The sequence below is a fragment of the Gnatocerus cornutus genome, chromosome 6 (genome assembly GCF_029298725.1).
Source record: "Gnatocerus cornutus isolate USDA-ARS CGAHR chromosome 6, icGnaCorn1.1, whole genome shotgun sequence".
NCBI lineage: Eukaryota > Metazoa > Arthropoda > Insecta > Coleoptera > Tenebrionidae > Gnatocerus > Gnatocerus cornutus.
The window spans coordinates 17,957,363-17,972,903 of NC_142238.1; the positions used below are offsets into that span (position 1 = coordinate 17,957,363).

At 38.7% G+C, this 15,541-nt stretch overlaps 1 protein-coding gene across 2 annotated transcripts in view; it reads left to right on the plus strand.

The window, feature by feature from the left end:
• Positions 1-15,541, plus strand: part of LOC148173590 (transducin-like enhancer protein 4) — a 68,928-nt gene extending 53,387 nt beyond the window's left edge. The window contains exons 8-13 of one of the 2 annotated variants that reach the window (XM_088040168.1): positions 8,893-9,006; positions 10,743-11,088; positions 11,145-11,322; positions 13,314-13,563; positions 13,617-14,240; positions 14,481-15,541. In XM_088040168.1, the coding sequence (XP_087896294.1) occupies positions 8,893-9,006; positions 10,743-11,088; positions 11,145-11,322; positions 13,314-13,563; positions 13,617-14,240; positions 14,481-14,588 (1,620 nt within the window). In that variant the 3' untranslated portion in view covers positions 14,589-15,541. The remainder of the gene's footprint in view (positions 1-8,892; positions 9,007-10,742; positions 11,089-11,144; positions 11,323-13,313; positions 13,564-13,616; positions 14,241-14,480) is intronic. The other variant, XM_088040169.1, reaches the window with a different exon arrangement.

Below are 15,541 nucleotides of genomic sequence, written 5' to 3' on the forward strand. Positions count from 1 at the left end.
CCAATTATGCAAATTTCTGAGGATCCGGTTGCTGAAAAAGGCGAAATGTTCTATCGACGCCAACAAATTCGCTTTAACAAACACCTGGTGTCATCCTTCTTAATATGGAGGTAATGAATGGGCGGAGTGCTGCCATGGGAGAATGATGTGGGCACCATTAGATGGGTTAATGTAAAAACGAAATTGTTGCTTCTCCACGTCATCTCATAGTCGGTGTTATAAATTTTGAATTAAGTTTCTACCACACACATTTAGGTCCGATGAATTTTTCAGCTTGCTGCATATATCTAATTCATCATTAATTTAGAGGGAGCACCGTCATGTCAATTTAGCATGCTCACCCTGTATAACATATTCATGCATGTATCACACGAATGCACATCCGACTAAGTCGTTCGACTTTGCGCTGTAACATCAAATATTTATGCTTCGCTGGAGCGTTTATATTCCTATGAGATTTTTCCTCGAAAATTTACGGATGATATAAAAACTCAGTCGTGTTATTACCTTTAAATATTTGGTATATCTTTATTTCCTCTTGAATATATTCAAGTTTTCCCGCGATAAAATGTTTTATGGCCTGGCAATTCCACATATGTGATAGTTTTAATTTTCCTCGTCGTTTTTTATGCGGCATTTCGATGTTACAACTCCATCGAGGCGTTCATCCGTCAAAATTTTTATGCAAAACCCAATCACCAAATTAAAATCGATATTATACTGAATAACATTTGATTGAGTTTCCACGCTTCCCAATTATTTTCGTCGCAATTTTCATTTTCCGGACGCCCCGTTTAATTGATTCATTTTAAAATATTAAATATTTCGTCCGAATCGCTCTAATTAGCTGACATGGAGCCTACAAAGTGAACAAAGAGCTTTGCAACGATAAAAAATCTCGACACAAAGTTTAACACATTGCGTCGGGACGGTGACGAGGCGGATGCGTTTCCGCTCGCGATCTTCACATTCTGCCTGACTCGACCTGTTGGGTATCTCTTTGCCAGTGTAAAATGAAAAAGCTGCGACTTTTTCAAAAGCCTTTGATCATTCGTACTCTGAACGCGGTAAATAGAATGCAGTTCGCGCTCCGGCACGTAGGAGGCGTCGAATACCGGAGTTTACGTCACTCAGCACGCCCTCCGGTGAACGAATTGCGAAGCTGAGGTGATAATCCAATATAACACGTTTCTTTCAAAGAAAAAATACGACATGGGTTCGGCGGAAAGTAATAAAATTGACGGCTAAAGGATTTCAACCAAATTCACTCGGTGTTAGACAATGCCGGAGTTTTAATCAGGCGACAACTAACTAAATTAAATCGACTGGAGTTCTTATTTTTGAAAGGTTGAATAAACAAATGGGGCGTCGGACAACCCCTTCACGTACAATTAATGCAAATTAGCGAAGAAAAAACGCGACCGTAAGCAAATTCTTGGCGAACGGAGAGGTAAGCTGCTAGAGAACAAGTTTTAATTGGGGGTGTTGTGGAAGCGTGGGGTGCCCAAGGGTAAGAAACAAGGGGATGAGATAGCTGGAAGCAGCGGAACTCGCCGGGGGTAATTGAGAGAGATTAAGAGATCGGGCGCACCGCATAAACACAACCCTCGCTAGCGCAAATCAGTTTTCAATTTGAGATCATTGAATCATTAATATTGACTCACGGTGTCTTTGACTATTAAACTGCTCTTTAACACTCCGGGTAATTCCGGGGAGGCTTTTTCAGAGATGCCATCTACCGTTTGTTTACGCAAGTTTTTAGTGTAAATTACGAGTTTTATGGTTAATCAGCGCAATCTGGAGATGCCGCGATAACTGTAAATAATTATTATAGGGAGGCAACTAAACTATCCATTATCATTAATCAGTTTCGGGAATATACATTTATGTTACAGCTCGGTATAATTAACTTGCAACACTTTTAACTTACACGTAACAATTTAGTAGTTATTTATGAGATGATGCTTATCTATTTTCAATTAATGGAAGTCCCTGAAAGATAATGGTTAATATTCTTGTTGGTCATAAATTATTACTGACGTCGTGTACTTGGTTATTTACAATTCAACAGAAAAAACGTGGCCATGTTCTTTATTATGTTATTTTATGAATGTTCAACACCGAAAGATTAATGTAAAGGTGTGTGTATCATAAATTCCGCCCGGCACTTAACAAAACGAGTCGAAATTTCAATAGCTTATTTATTCACATCCTTTTTCATCATAATCCAGAAGATAACGTTCCCAATCCGGTTGATTTGCAATGCTGGCAACATTCCTAAACGATAGTGCCATTGCACAAAGATAAAGGTACTAAAAATGCCGCTTGGATAATTGCCAACCGCACAAAAAATCGCTATAGAACTCCACGGGCAAATGATGCAGGCATTACTTTTATTATTCGTTCTGCTACACACAGAAAATTTTATTGAAACGTAATCGCCATATTCCGGATTAAAAACTCAAAGAACGAAATATGTTTAAAAATCAAACTTATCGCTATTCATCTCAATTTCCTCGCTGCACTCGCTGGCTCTCGTCCACGTGGCGTGGTGTTTCAATTTTCTAAATTGGAAGTGCGGCTGTAGGATCGGAGAGCACCTAAGGTTCTTTATTTACCGTGGCTGTGGGGTTTGTCGGATGGAAATAAAGCGCGGCATTAAGCGTAGCTGACAGCCGGCAAGGGCGGATAGGGACACTAAATGGATTAGATACAGACAGGGGGAATGAAAAAATATTACACAACTAGCGATGATAAAAAGGTGCGATTTTAATCCTCTGCGGAGGGTGGATCAGTACAGATTTCGGGTGGCATCACCGCCGTCACTCTTCTACAAAATTAAAATTATTCGTTTTATTATCCGCACGGATAAAAGAAAATTAAAGCATTCGTTTGAATTGTTTCATTACAAACGAGAGAGGAAAAAGAGGAAAAAATATGCGAGCTTTATCCGATGTCGTAATTTCTTTTTATGAAGAATTTTATTAGCGCAACAACACACCACATGCGAAAGCGACACAATAGAACATTAACAATAAAGGGATGACAGAGGGTGAGAGAAAACACTCTCGGATGTGAATCATCCCTAAGTGACTCTCCATGCTTATACCGTAAACGTTATGCCCCATAATGGACAATATGTTGCTTAATGGTGCAGCTTGTCCCCTTGTAATAACTAATAATGTTCTCGTTGGATCGCGGCGGTTGCTGTTTTGCTGACGCATGTTCAGAATGTTAGTATTCATGGATACATGTTTTTGCGGGTGCTCCGATTTGCTCCATTACAAACACATTCGGAGCGGGGACGGCAAAAAATTTCAATATTCAAATTCGCAACGGCCAAACCCGGCAAATTGACCCCGGGGCCACTACACTAAAGAATGAACAATTTTTTTCCAAGGTTTAGAATGAGAGGTCAAAAAGCAAAATTCCGTGATTAAATCCTAATGGACCGGAAACCTGAAAATTTGATTAAGGAAAAATAGCCGGAACTCTCAAGTTGGGAATTTTGACTGGAAGCGCGCAGTCGTTGCAAGTTTGTGGGATATTAAAGATGATAAATTTTTAATAAGGGAGCGCTCGTAGGATTGCGGCAATTTTTTTAATTAATTGGGGGCGTGGGTGGAGGTGGATGAGAATGTCGCTCCACCTAATTTATCTTAATACGATTTCAGCCTTCTCAATTTCAGGCCTGGAAAGTTGCTTGTACTAAATTAGAATGAATAGCATCCATTCAAACGCACCGTCTGAAGTAATCGAGTCATCCCTGAAAAATCGCACCAGCTTTCAACCCCTAATCAATTTACAGGCCGCGGAAAAACTAGCACATTCTTCTGCCAGAGGCAGACCGCGCTGTAAAGTGACGTGCTCTAATCTATTGTTAAATCCCGGCCGCTTCCGACCCTTTTATATTGTGTGTTCTACGTCGTCCCCGTATTAAGCGCCGTTTCAAATCACGAACCTTTTGTGCGGTCGAGCGAAACTACACTTTATATTCCCCGACTGTTTCTGATTCGATTATTGTTTTGACTTCTAAAATGTTTTATGAGACCGCGTCGACCGTCCGGATTTCGCCTTTCTGCCCGACATTAATTTTCTTTTTTTGTTTTGGCTCTCGACGCTCAATTAATTCCCTAAACTAAACACATCCAGTCATTTCGGAGTGTTTCTGACGTTGTGGAGTGTTGGCAACGCCAAATGGCCACGACGACAACAAAAATCTATGGCTCTTGTGTAATTAGACAGCCGCTTTGCCCTCCGTTGTTCCTTTTTTACTCAACATTTGACCAACTTTTTTCACTCTTGGCTCAAAATTATACGTCATAAATTTTTATGAGCTACGACTCTGCAATTAAGTCTATTAGATCGGACGTTTCTTGTTATCTGATGCGGTCTCCGAATTAGGCCCCTTAAAAGTTTTTCGTAAATAAAGCAGCAGTTGTTTGGTCGGCTATATGCCGTGATAATGTGAAGGGTGCAGGAAAAAGAAAGGGACCCTCGAGCGTGGCAGGAGATTTGTGGCAGTTTTATTTTCTCGAGAGAGCGAACAGGATGGCACTACAAACAATAAAGTCCACGTTATTATATGTGCCTCGCATTTGAATGGCCCCCATTGTACAGCCACAGCAATAAAGTTAGCTTTCCTCATTCGTCGTGCATTTTACTAGTTTAACGCCTTGTTATGGATTCATTGTCATATTTTTAAAAAGTTCACATGTCATCCTAACCGCTGATTTGTTGCGACTTGGACGAAAATAACCAAAAAACATGTAATTCCCTCGACGTTGTTGGGGAGTTTAAATGACGTCGACAACTCGTGTAGAATTTGTGAAGCTTGTTTTTATACAGTTCTAAGGCAGGAAACTCGGGCGAAAAGTTATAACAAAATATTTACATTGTAGACGATATGCTTTCAGTCTCCACACAAAACCTGAAAGATTGCATTCACGAGATTTACTGTGTATGTGGAGCGATCAAAATAAAAATGTGAATATAATGTCTATGTATATTTTCAGCACCATTCTTCCGCCACTGTTTACATCTTGCGGTATATGCAGAAATATGAAAGTATGCTTTATGTTTCGAGTAAACCATAAACATTGCCACTGGCTTTCACAGTTTATGACCGGGGTATCTTTATCTATTAAACATTTTCACTCGGTTGGAGGACAATGAGACCCACATTTTACAGCGCGCATCTTCACGGAAGGAAACCCTTCTAAATCGTACCATTTTTAGGTTATGATGAAGCGCCATCTCTTGTACTTCCCCATCATTCCATCTCACTAATCAAATCCCCTAGAGCGTATCGAATTAGCATTGAAAACCCCGTCATGAATGAATGCAGAACACAATTTACGCACAATATTTGTATGTGTTAAAGCCGGTTTGTCACCCTATCTTTCCAGTTGGATGGTTTGTCCAAACCATTATTACAGACGTGAAAACGGTTTTGTTGGCAGCTGCGATTACCTGGTACACATTGCGATTGAGTTCTGTGTGTGGGGTTCAATCAGAACAGGTATAAATTGCACTTGATAAACCTGTTCATTATGTGTTTGCTATAGTTTTAATAGAATTGATTTATTGTGTCGTGATTTATGAATTTGCAAATGAAACGTTATACCATTCGGTTGACGGGATTAATTACATACACTTTGATTGGCGCGAACGTCCAGCCATTGGAAATTTAATAAATGAATTTTCAATGTTTGTCGTATAAATAAAATATATAAATTTGTTATTTCACAAATATATCCCGATTCTATTTATGGAATGAATGAATAATTAATTTAAAATTAAAATCCGTGACCGGACGGTTCTTTAATTGGATTATTCTGAAATGAAGTTTTGACGTTTTGGTACGTTAATTATTTTGATTTTCTCCTATTGATTATAAGCTCTATTACGATGATTTGTTATAGTGGTTATTGTTTCAAACGACCTACGTTTTTCTTGTAATTGATGGTGTTTACAAACTGTGAATTGTAAGTTATAATCCAATTTATTTTCAATTGAACGATACCAGTAGTAATTATCTTGCTCATTTTTAAACTCAAACGCGAAACCATTACAAGAACACGAATTCCAGATAAAAAATTAAATAAAATGAGGCGCAGCTGACACATGCACTAAACATTTATGCATGCTAATCACTGGATTAAAATACGGACAATTGTCAATTTGTCAATTATCTCATCGAAAATGGCAGGGTTGTGTTGTTTGCTCCGAACATTTAAATTTTTAAAACTGCAGCCGTCTGTCGTAATGGAAGAGTGCAATTCGATCAATATCCTGTAATTTTCTTTCCGTAGAAATATGACGTTAATTTTTAAATTGCACAAAGTCATTGAGTCCAATGTGCCAAGTCGTAAAATAGCTCTTCGACCTCTTCCACTAATTGACAAGTTCGAACGTCGCTCCATCTGTTGCAGTTTCGTGGAAATCATTAATAAATCACGGCCGTAAATGTAGTATCCCACATAATTATTTCGAGCCGCAAAACCGCTATATTTAAACCGCTGATCAAACACGTATATTCAGTGTTAAATCTGGCGTTGAAATAAAACTACCAACCCGACGTTTGTATGCAAAAAGAACATCGGTAATACAGGATAAACACATAATTTATAACCAACAGACGTTTTCGTATTCTCCTGCGATACTCCGCAATATATCTAGGGGTATTTACGGGGACACGGCTGTACAGGTGACAGTTGAATGTTACATAAAGCCGTTGGAAACGTGGCGCTCTTGTGGGAGGACATAAAATTCTACGATAGGGGTGTAAAAGACCTCCCAGGCTGCCGCTCTCTATACGGGAGTGATGATGTCAGCCTCCAAATGTACATATTTATGGCTGTAATTTCCCCAATTGTAAACGACGTTTTTAGTCTAAGTTAACCCTTGCTGAGGGTGGATTATGCGGATGTGTAGCTTGCGGTTTAGTAACTAGTTTCGACATGTTCGTAATTGCCACAGTAACGGCGCGGAAGATGATTTAAAGCAAATTGATATAGTGCCGGAACGCGGATCGAAGAGGAGATTGCCTTTAGAAACGCGACAGATTTGCAAATTTCAAGCTATATAACTCCCACTTACGGGGAAATTGACTCTTTTTGAGGCATTTTGTTAATTACAATTGAAATAAAGACCACTTCCTAAGTGCTCGTTGGATTGATGTGTACTAAACCATCAAAAGGCCGTTTATTTATTTACGGCGCTTTGCGTCCTAAAAAGGTTTGACTGGATAATAAATCCCTCCGATATATCGTGCATAAAAGATTTGATCGTCGACAGTTTATTTAACAAATTAATACAATAAATTCCCCTAGAAATTTCAATAAAAGTACCAATTATGGTTTTATTCACGCCCCAACTTGTACACCCGTGATCCGATAATGTGTTTGCACGGTTACAATTGGAGTTCTTATCTTTTTTTTTTCGGTGAAAAGTTCTTTGTTTGTTCAGTGTATACACCATTTAATGCGACCTTTCATGCTCGCACCCAATTCAATGAAAACATTTAAAGATCTCGAATTCAGAAACTCCATAATTGAATATGATTCAAGTGGATTAAGTGATTTTATTTGAAATGCAATTCGTCTCGGAGTAATTGAAGCGCTGCTCTCACGCGACTTAAAAATAACTGGTAACAAAAGAAAATGTAATTTTGTCGTATTGAGTAAACGAGTTTCAGACACGCTTCGAAAAAGTTCGATAAATATTTTTTCGCCGTGTCTGAACCCTTACCGACCAATTACGACATCGTCGCCAAATTCCTCTAAAGCGCTAATCAAAACCGAATTAGTAAAACGAACGATTTAATTAATTAACGAAACGACGAAGCGAACGACATTAAAGTAACCGGGAATTGGAGTCGCGAATGTACTGTTAATAATCCAGCAAATGAGGCGACTGTCGCGATGAAATAGGTCATGGAAGCTTTGGAGTTTTACAACCCCTCTCCGTGTGTTCCGGGCAATTTCTCCTGCGAGCTTCGAGTCGATGAAGCTTTTATTTCCCCCGGGGAATTTGTCCAAGTCGAGAAATGAAACTATACCGAACCGAAACACGTATTTTGTCACCGGGATGTCTGAATCCGGCAGCGGAAAGAGGACGAAAAAAGAAAAGAAAGAAATGTTCACTCAAGATCCACCGCATATGTTACCATCAAATATTTGTTCAAGAACTAGGATACAACTTTCGATATAATGGAAACCGGACTTTGCTAACTTCGTAATTGTCACCCAATCTGATCTTTGGCCGACATCATCGCCGGTGATCAATCGGAACCAAATTTACCCCAGACCACCAAGTCGAAGAGCTTTCCAATTTTCCATAAATATCATTACAGTTTTTTTACTTGATTCCGTGACGGGAGATTTGACCTGCTGGCCAATCGTGAACGTGATCCTTGGAGTCGTTTTCCTGCCGTGTACACCCTCCTTAACGATACTTAATCCGCCACGAACGGTAATTTTCTAGACGAGGATGACAATGAAAATGAACCGTTTTCCTTCGTAATCGATAAATCGAATAAAACGGTGGAGCCGTACCACAATAAACTTCCAATAACACTATAATTTATTTATTTTTTCAGTCGCAAAATGATTGAAGTTCTTATTATATACTCCCGTTTTATTAATGGTAGCAGTGACTGATTTATAACAGATCAATTGCTCCTTTCGCTTGACTTGTCGTAAAACTCAAGTATCATCATTTATTGATTACCACGTCAATGTGACATGTTATGTTGCGGTATAATTTATAAATCGCTAGCCTAGAGACTTTACTGCAACGTGGATGACAATATTTAGAGAATAAACTGCTTATTGATTCTTTAATGCGAGTTTCTAGAAACTTGGAATTAATTGATTGTATTTTTTCCAGCGGAATTCCATATCTCCCGCTGAAAGGGAAAAATACAGACCGCGAACGCCGCAAGAGTCCGAACACAAGAAACCGAAGAAGGAGGAGAAAGACATGGGACACGTAAGTATTAAAGTACGTAGTTTCAATTTTAACATACTAATATTTTTAGTGGTTAAGAGCGGCGATTAAAATTAAGTGTTTGCAGCGTTATACGCTGTCTTTAAACGGATGATGGTATCGCTATAATAAAATTTAAAGTCATTAAGCTTCGCCATCACTTTTAACTCGACCATTTGAATTTAATGCATTTTTACATCTATTTTTACGTAATGCAGTTCGCAGCTTGAGACATAAACACGAGGTGCAGTAAACGAGCGCGAACTAAATGCATTCACTGTTTTATTAAAATGTGAAATGGTTGTAGGAAGACGCCGTCACCGCCACTTCTCTAACAAGCATTTCTAGAAAGTACATCTCGAAATTACAAAGCCACATGACCTAAATAACCAAATTGAACTGCACGTTGCTGCTTGCATCTTTGATGCGTTTCCATCTCAGACGTTATTGCGCTTTTATTGTCGCTGTACCAAATAGCCACTTTTTATACCATGTGGGCGTACGACGCGTCGTCAAGAAGATGACTCGTGTTTTATTATAACGTTTTAGCTTTAATTTACTACCGTCAAAACGACACGATGAATGTAATTTTGCCTTCATTTTGTTAAATTATGAAAATATGCCTGTATTTATGGATCAATGCAGAATGCTATTAAAATGTAAATGCTTGATGTCAAGGATTTTGCCGCGGAATTGATTATAATACCGACACGCCGATTCGCTTTGATTTTTTATTATGGGATGATGCTCGGACCATAAACTCAGGTGAGAAGAATTATATTAAGAGTTAAGATTGTTATTTATGACAGCGACTGGTTTTTCTGCCTTGCAATCTTGCCTGTGTAACAATGATAATTTACATATTCATTAGACAAGCTTTTTTGCGATTCTGCCTTCTGAATTTTCTAGCATATCTTACAATCTGTGTTTTTACTGCACGGGAGATCCCATCATTGTTTGTTTTTTATGCAGAGCTTGGATGAAAAGTAAACAAAGAATCGGCCGACTATTCAATATTAGTAAAACAATAACATGCATTTTTTTTGCATTCCCAAGCGAGTGCCCACTGAAAATAAAACGCGAATCGGATAAAGCGGTCACCAATCTTCGTAATTAATTTCTCATGAACGACCGTATCAGATTTGTAATTAAAAGCGTGCGCAATCCACGGTTCTGGAATTAGCCGACAATTACTCGAGAAATCAAGTGCACGGGCGTTGTATAAATGTCTCGACACGATAATTACCATGACAATTTCTCATTAGCTTTTCTAATCGAATTGAAATAAAAATACCAGTGTTTACGCAGTTCATGGTGTATATTTTAAAAGACAAGAACAAGACACGTAGACATCCGTGTGATCTGCGATCGTGCGATAAAACTGTCCATTCGGAATTCAAGAGACTGCACCTCCAGACGTCTGCACAGCGCGTAGGCTACTTAACATTTTGCGACAAGTACGATCTATTTACCATATAATGGGCCGTTACGGTGTCTGTTTGATATCTTGATACCACGCCACCGTTATAAATCCAACTAGTTCCATTTAACTTTTTAATCCTGCTGCATCAGACAAAAGTGCGGAATTCTTGGAAGTCGTCTAACAAGCTTTAGCGAATACCAATCCGTGCTCAACATCCTTTCGCGGCGATAAACATGCTCAACCGGTGATGGCGGAGCAAAAGAAGCTAACCATACTAACTAACCCTTTCCATATCTCATGGCCGATCTCACGATTTTTATTGTTACAGCACAGTGATGGCGAGAAGAGCGACCAAGATTTGGTCGTGGACGACGCCTCCGAAGACCCCGTTTCGCCCCCAAACGGCACTGCCTCCCCCCGCGAAAACGGCATCGATAAACTCGTCCCAAAAAAGGAACATCCGGGTCCTCACAGTCCACGTTCCGGGACTTCAAGTAACGCCTCCACACCGTCAACGAAGAAACTCGATGGCGATAAACCGTCAACTCCTATTTCCAAGTCTGTCACGCCGACGTCAGCGGCTGGTTCTTCGTCGGGAGGTAGCGGGCTTAAACCGGTGGTCAAACCACCGGCTCTCGGACAATATCCCCCTTATCTCGCAGGCATGTCGAATGGTAATGAACTAATAAAATGTGTAAAGACTTGATGAGGCATAATTTTATGTCTTCAGGAGCACCACATGATCTGCAAGCAGCTGCAGCAGCCGGAGCTTACGGTGGTCTGCACAATAACCTTCCACCTGCTTTAAATAATTATCCCAGGCCACCGTTACAAGTGGGGTACGATCCGCATTCGCAAATGAGGGCGCCCGTAGTACCGGGACTCGGGGGCATTCCTGGGGGCAAACCGTGAGTATTTACAGACTGTAGAATTTTGAGGAACTAATCGACACGTGCCGGTTTTAAGATAAAGAACAGCCAAGTGAGCTCATAACTTTGCATTTCGGGCGACAACTTTATTTTTAGCCAACAATTGGACCTGTCACTGTCAAGAACCGTTAATGTTAGACACCATTATTTCACATTTGTTCACCTCACCGTCATAGATAACATAATCGTTCATACATCTGTGATCGGTTACGCCAAGATAGACTCTGAAGCCATAAAACGCAACATCAATCACCGACACAGTGTTGTAAACCTATCACACATTGCACAGCGCGTCTACTATAGAAATGAGAAAAAGCCTTAAGCCATAGCAGATATTTATTGCCGTGCATTTAAATTAAACTACTATGAAAAGGTTACAGCCGTAAAAGGTGATAAGATGGAGTTTTTCCTTGTCTTACATTAGTGTACGTTTTTTCATGCCTTTCTCAGAGGGATTTCTGAGTATTTTTTCTTTGATGAGTTCATTAGTCGTATCGAGAAACAATGATTGCATAAACAGCAGTTCCACACGAACTGAACCCGACACATTAAAAACTAAAACATCTTGCAGAAACATAATTTTGTTAAAAATTGAATATATCGATCTTAAATTAACCAAAACCATCAATGGTTGAATTGTTTGCTTCTTGATGCTTTAAATAACCACCTTCTTTAACTTCTTTAACTTCACTTATTTTTTTTTTCACTCAAAATATAAATTCCAAGAATTTAAAATTAGTGGACAAATCAGTTTGAACTATTTACTTAACACATCAGATACTGAATACATAAAAAAATAATTTCATAATTTGTTGTTGAATTAAAACTTTGTTAAGAAAATTTGTTACACCCGTGACAATATTTTAACAAAAGTTGGCAAAACTGGTTGAAATCTGGAGTTAAAAATTGATAATTTGTATACAAAGTAACAAATTGATAATGCAGTTTTTGCACTAATTAAAGTTAAAAGATATATTAGAGAAATACTGAAAATAAATGTCACGGGTGTGACAATTGTTAGATCGGACTTTCCAAATTTGATGATTTAAGGCTTAAACATGTACACACAGTTGGTTTTAACAACTCCTATTATAATGCTCACGGAGGCACAAATAAACGTATCGTTCACAGAAAGGTAATCAACAATTCTGCTAAGGATTTCTTCTTGAAAGCAAAAAATCAATTAATAATATAAAGATTTTGTGCACTGGTGAATTTAAAGTCAAAATATCTGAATCAACTTAGTAAAAATATTCAAGCAATCAATACCAAATATCCAACAATATCTCATATTTTGTCTAAATAAAGAAGTTAGTTTAGGGTGGATGTAGGTATGTCTAGCGGATATAAGTACACTCGACCAATTTGTGAAACCGAAACTGGGGGCTGTGGGCACCTTTGCCTGTGTAAAATATAACTTACTTTGTTCAAAATGTTACAAGCATTAATAAAATTAGTCTTTCTGCTACATTATTTTCATTTTTTGGCAACGTTTATTTAACAAGTTTTGCTTTGTCACGCCCGTTACAAATGTGTGTCACACCCGTTACAGTTTTCTAAAAAATACAGTGCACAATTGAATTGGTTATTCTAATTGCAAAGAGGCTTAAAATAAATATGTGCCTATAGTTCATATATTTGTGTACTAAAGGAAAAGGAATCTGACTTTTGTGATTATATAGAAAAAAAGAAACAGAAATATAGAAAAATGTTATTAAAAACAATAAATTTAATTTGTACGCGTCACACCCGTGACACCACAAATTAATTTGCTGCTCTATTATCTGCAATCGTAACTTTACAAATTTTATTTGGATAATTTGCAGCACTTTAACCTACCTGATAACAGTGTACTTTTGCTTGAAAAAGCTCTTAGTCGTAAATAAATTAAAAAAATGTTGTCATTTTGTCACACCCGTGACATATGGAATTGCTGTAAAGCGTTTTCTAATTTTGGTGATTTTTTGCAGCGCGTATTCGTTCCACGTCAGTGCCGACGGGCAAATGCAGCCGGTGCCCTTTCCGCCCGACGCCCTCATCGGCCCGGGGATTCCCCGTCACGCCCGGCAAATAAACACACTAAGTCACGGCGAAGTGGTATGTGCAGTGACAATATCCAACCCCACGAAGTATGTTTATACGGGCGGCAAGGGATGCGTCAAAGTTTGGGACATCAGCCAACCAGGGTCCAAGAGTCCTGTATCCCAATTAGATTGTCTGGTGAGTAAAACGTGCTCTTTCCAAGTCGTCTGTCTTATTATTGCTGTCTTTAGCAACGTGATAACTACATCCGGTCGGTGAAACTTCTACCCGACGGGAGGACCCTCATCGTCGGCGGTGAAGCCAGTAACCTCTCCATCTGGGACTTGGCGAGCCCCACGCCCCGCATCAAGGCCGAATTAACATCCAGTGCCCCTGCGTGTTACGCTCTAGCTATAAGCCCGGACTCCAAAGTGTGCTTCAGCTGTTGTTCCGACGGCAACATCGCCGTGTGGGATCTCCACAACCAGACGTTAGTGAGACAGTTCCAAGGACATACAGATGGCGCCTCGTGTATCGACATCTCCGCGGATGGAACGAAATTGTGGACTGGCGGTTTGGATAACACCGTCAGGAGTTGGGATTTGCGGGAAGGAAGACAGTTGCAGCAACACGATTTTAGTTCGCAGATTTTCTCGCTTGGATATTGTCCGACGGGAGAGTGGTTAGCTGTTGGTATGGAGAACTCGAATGTGGAAGTGCTTCACGCCACCAAACCAGACAAATACCAATTACATTTGCACGAGAGTTGTGTTTTGAGTTTGAGATTTGCCGCTTGTGGAAAGTGGTTCGTTTCCACGGGGAAGGATAATCTGTTGAACGCGTGGAGAACACCGTACGGTGCTAGTATATTCCAGGTAATTGGATTTCGATTAGCTTAGAAATGAGCCGGATATTAAGCGTGGACACTGAAAGACCTGCATTAGCTCGCAAATGGTTAAAGTTGCTCATATTGAACGTTGATTAGTAATGTAAATTTAACTATGACAAACAAAACAGAAAAGGCTGAAACTTTCAGTCGTTGACCGTGGAGCTAATGGCGTTTATTTCAGTAACTGCTAAATAGTTACAACGATATCTAATTGTGCTTTTTTCAGTCGAAAGAATCGTCGAGTGTGTTGAGTTGTGACATTTCAACGGATGACAAGTACATTGTGACCGGCTCTGGTGACAAAAAGGCAACAGTGTACGAAGTTATCTACTGAAGAGTGAAACAAGAAACAAATTCAGTGTCGGACACTGTCGTAGTTTAAATTGAAGCAAGAAGAAAAATGTGATAATTATGTGTAATAAACATACTGCAAACTGTCACAGCAAGATTAGTGATCTGATGTGAGAAATATTAGATTTTAAAATATTAGATTCAGTGATCTCCATGACAATTAAAAAAACCATGCTTCGTTTTATTATTTAAGATATTGTAAATAATTCCTTGAGATGATTTACAGCTGTTAAATTGAAATGTTGAATCGACAAGAATACTTAATTTTTTTATGATTTTATATAAGACGCGATTTCCGTTATCATATTGTACATAGCACTTAAGAGCATTGTGCACATTGTTTTCATTTGTTATTTAATATGTAGCAAGAAGCATGACTTGATGCAAACGAAACATGAACACAAATGTATATTATCTATATATTTGTAATTAATCCTAGTATCGATAATAAAATTTAAAAAGTATCTCAGTGTTGCCTACACAAATTTGCTCCAATTTTGCATGTGCAAAAGTTAGTACCTTTGTGTAAATTAATGTGTTTCAGTTCGTTTAGATAGCGTTTAATACATCTAAAATTTATGTTAGAGATTTTGTAGATAATCGGAAATTTATATTATTGTTTTTTATTTTTTAATATTTAACATGCAATTGTTTACTACAACAGATCCTAATTTTAAATCTAGATACGAGACGAATAGGTAATGCTTTACCTTTTAAACAAATACGTTGTTCAGTGGCGTGTACAAGATAACATCTGCGGGTTCTCGCGTCGTGTTATTATGTACACGTCAAATTCATGGTGTGTTCATTTACGATACAAACTTACAATAGACCAAGTACATGAACTCTTCATACCTCAACACAAGCAAACAATAGCCCAAACGAATGTATTTTTATCATACAATTGAAAATAAAACTTATGTTACTTGCATTTTA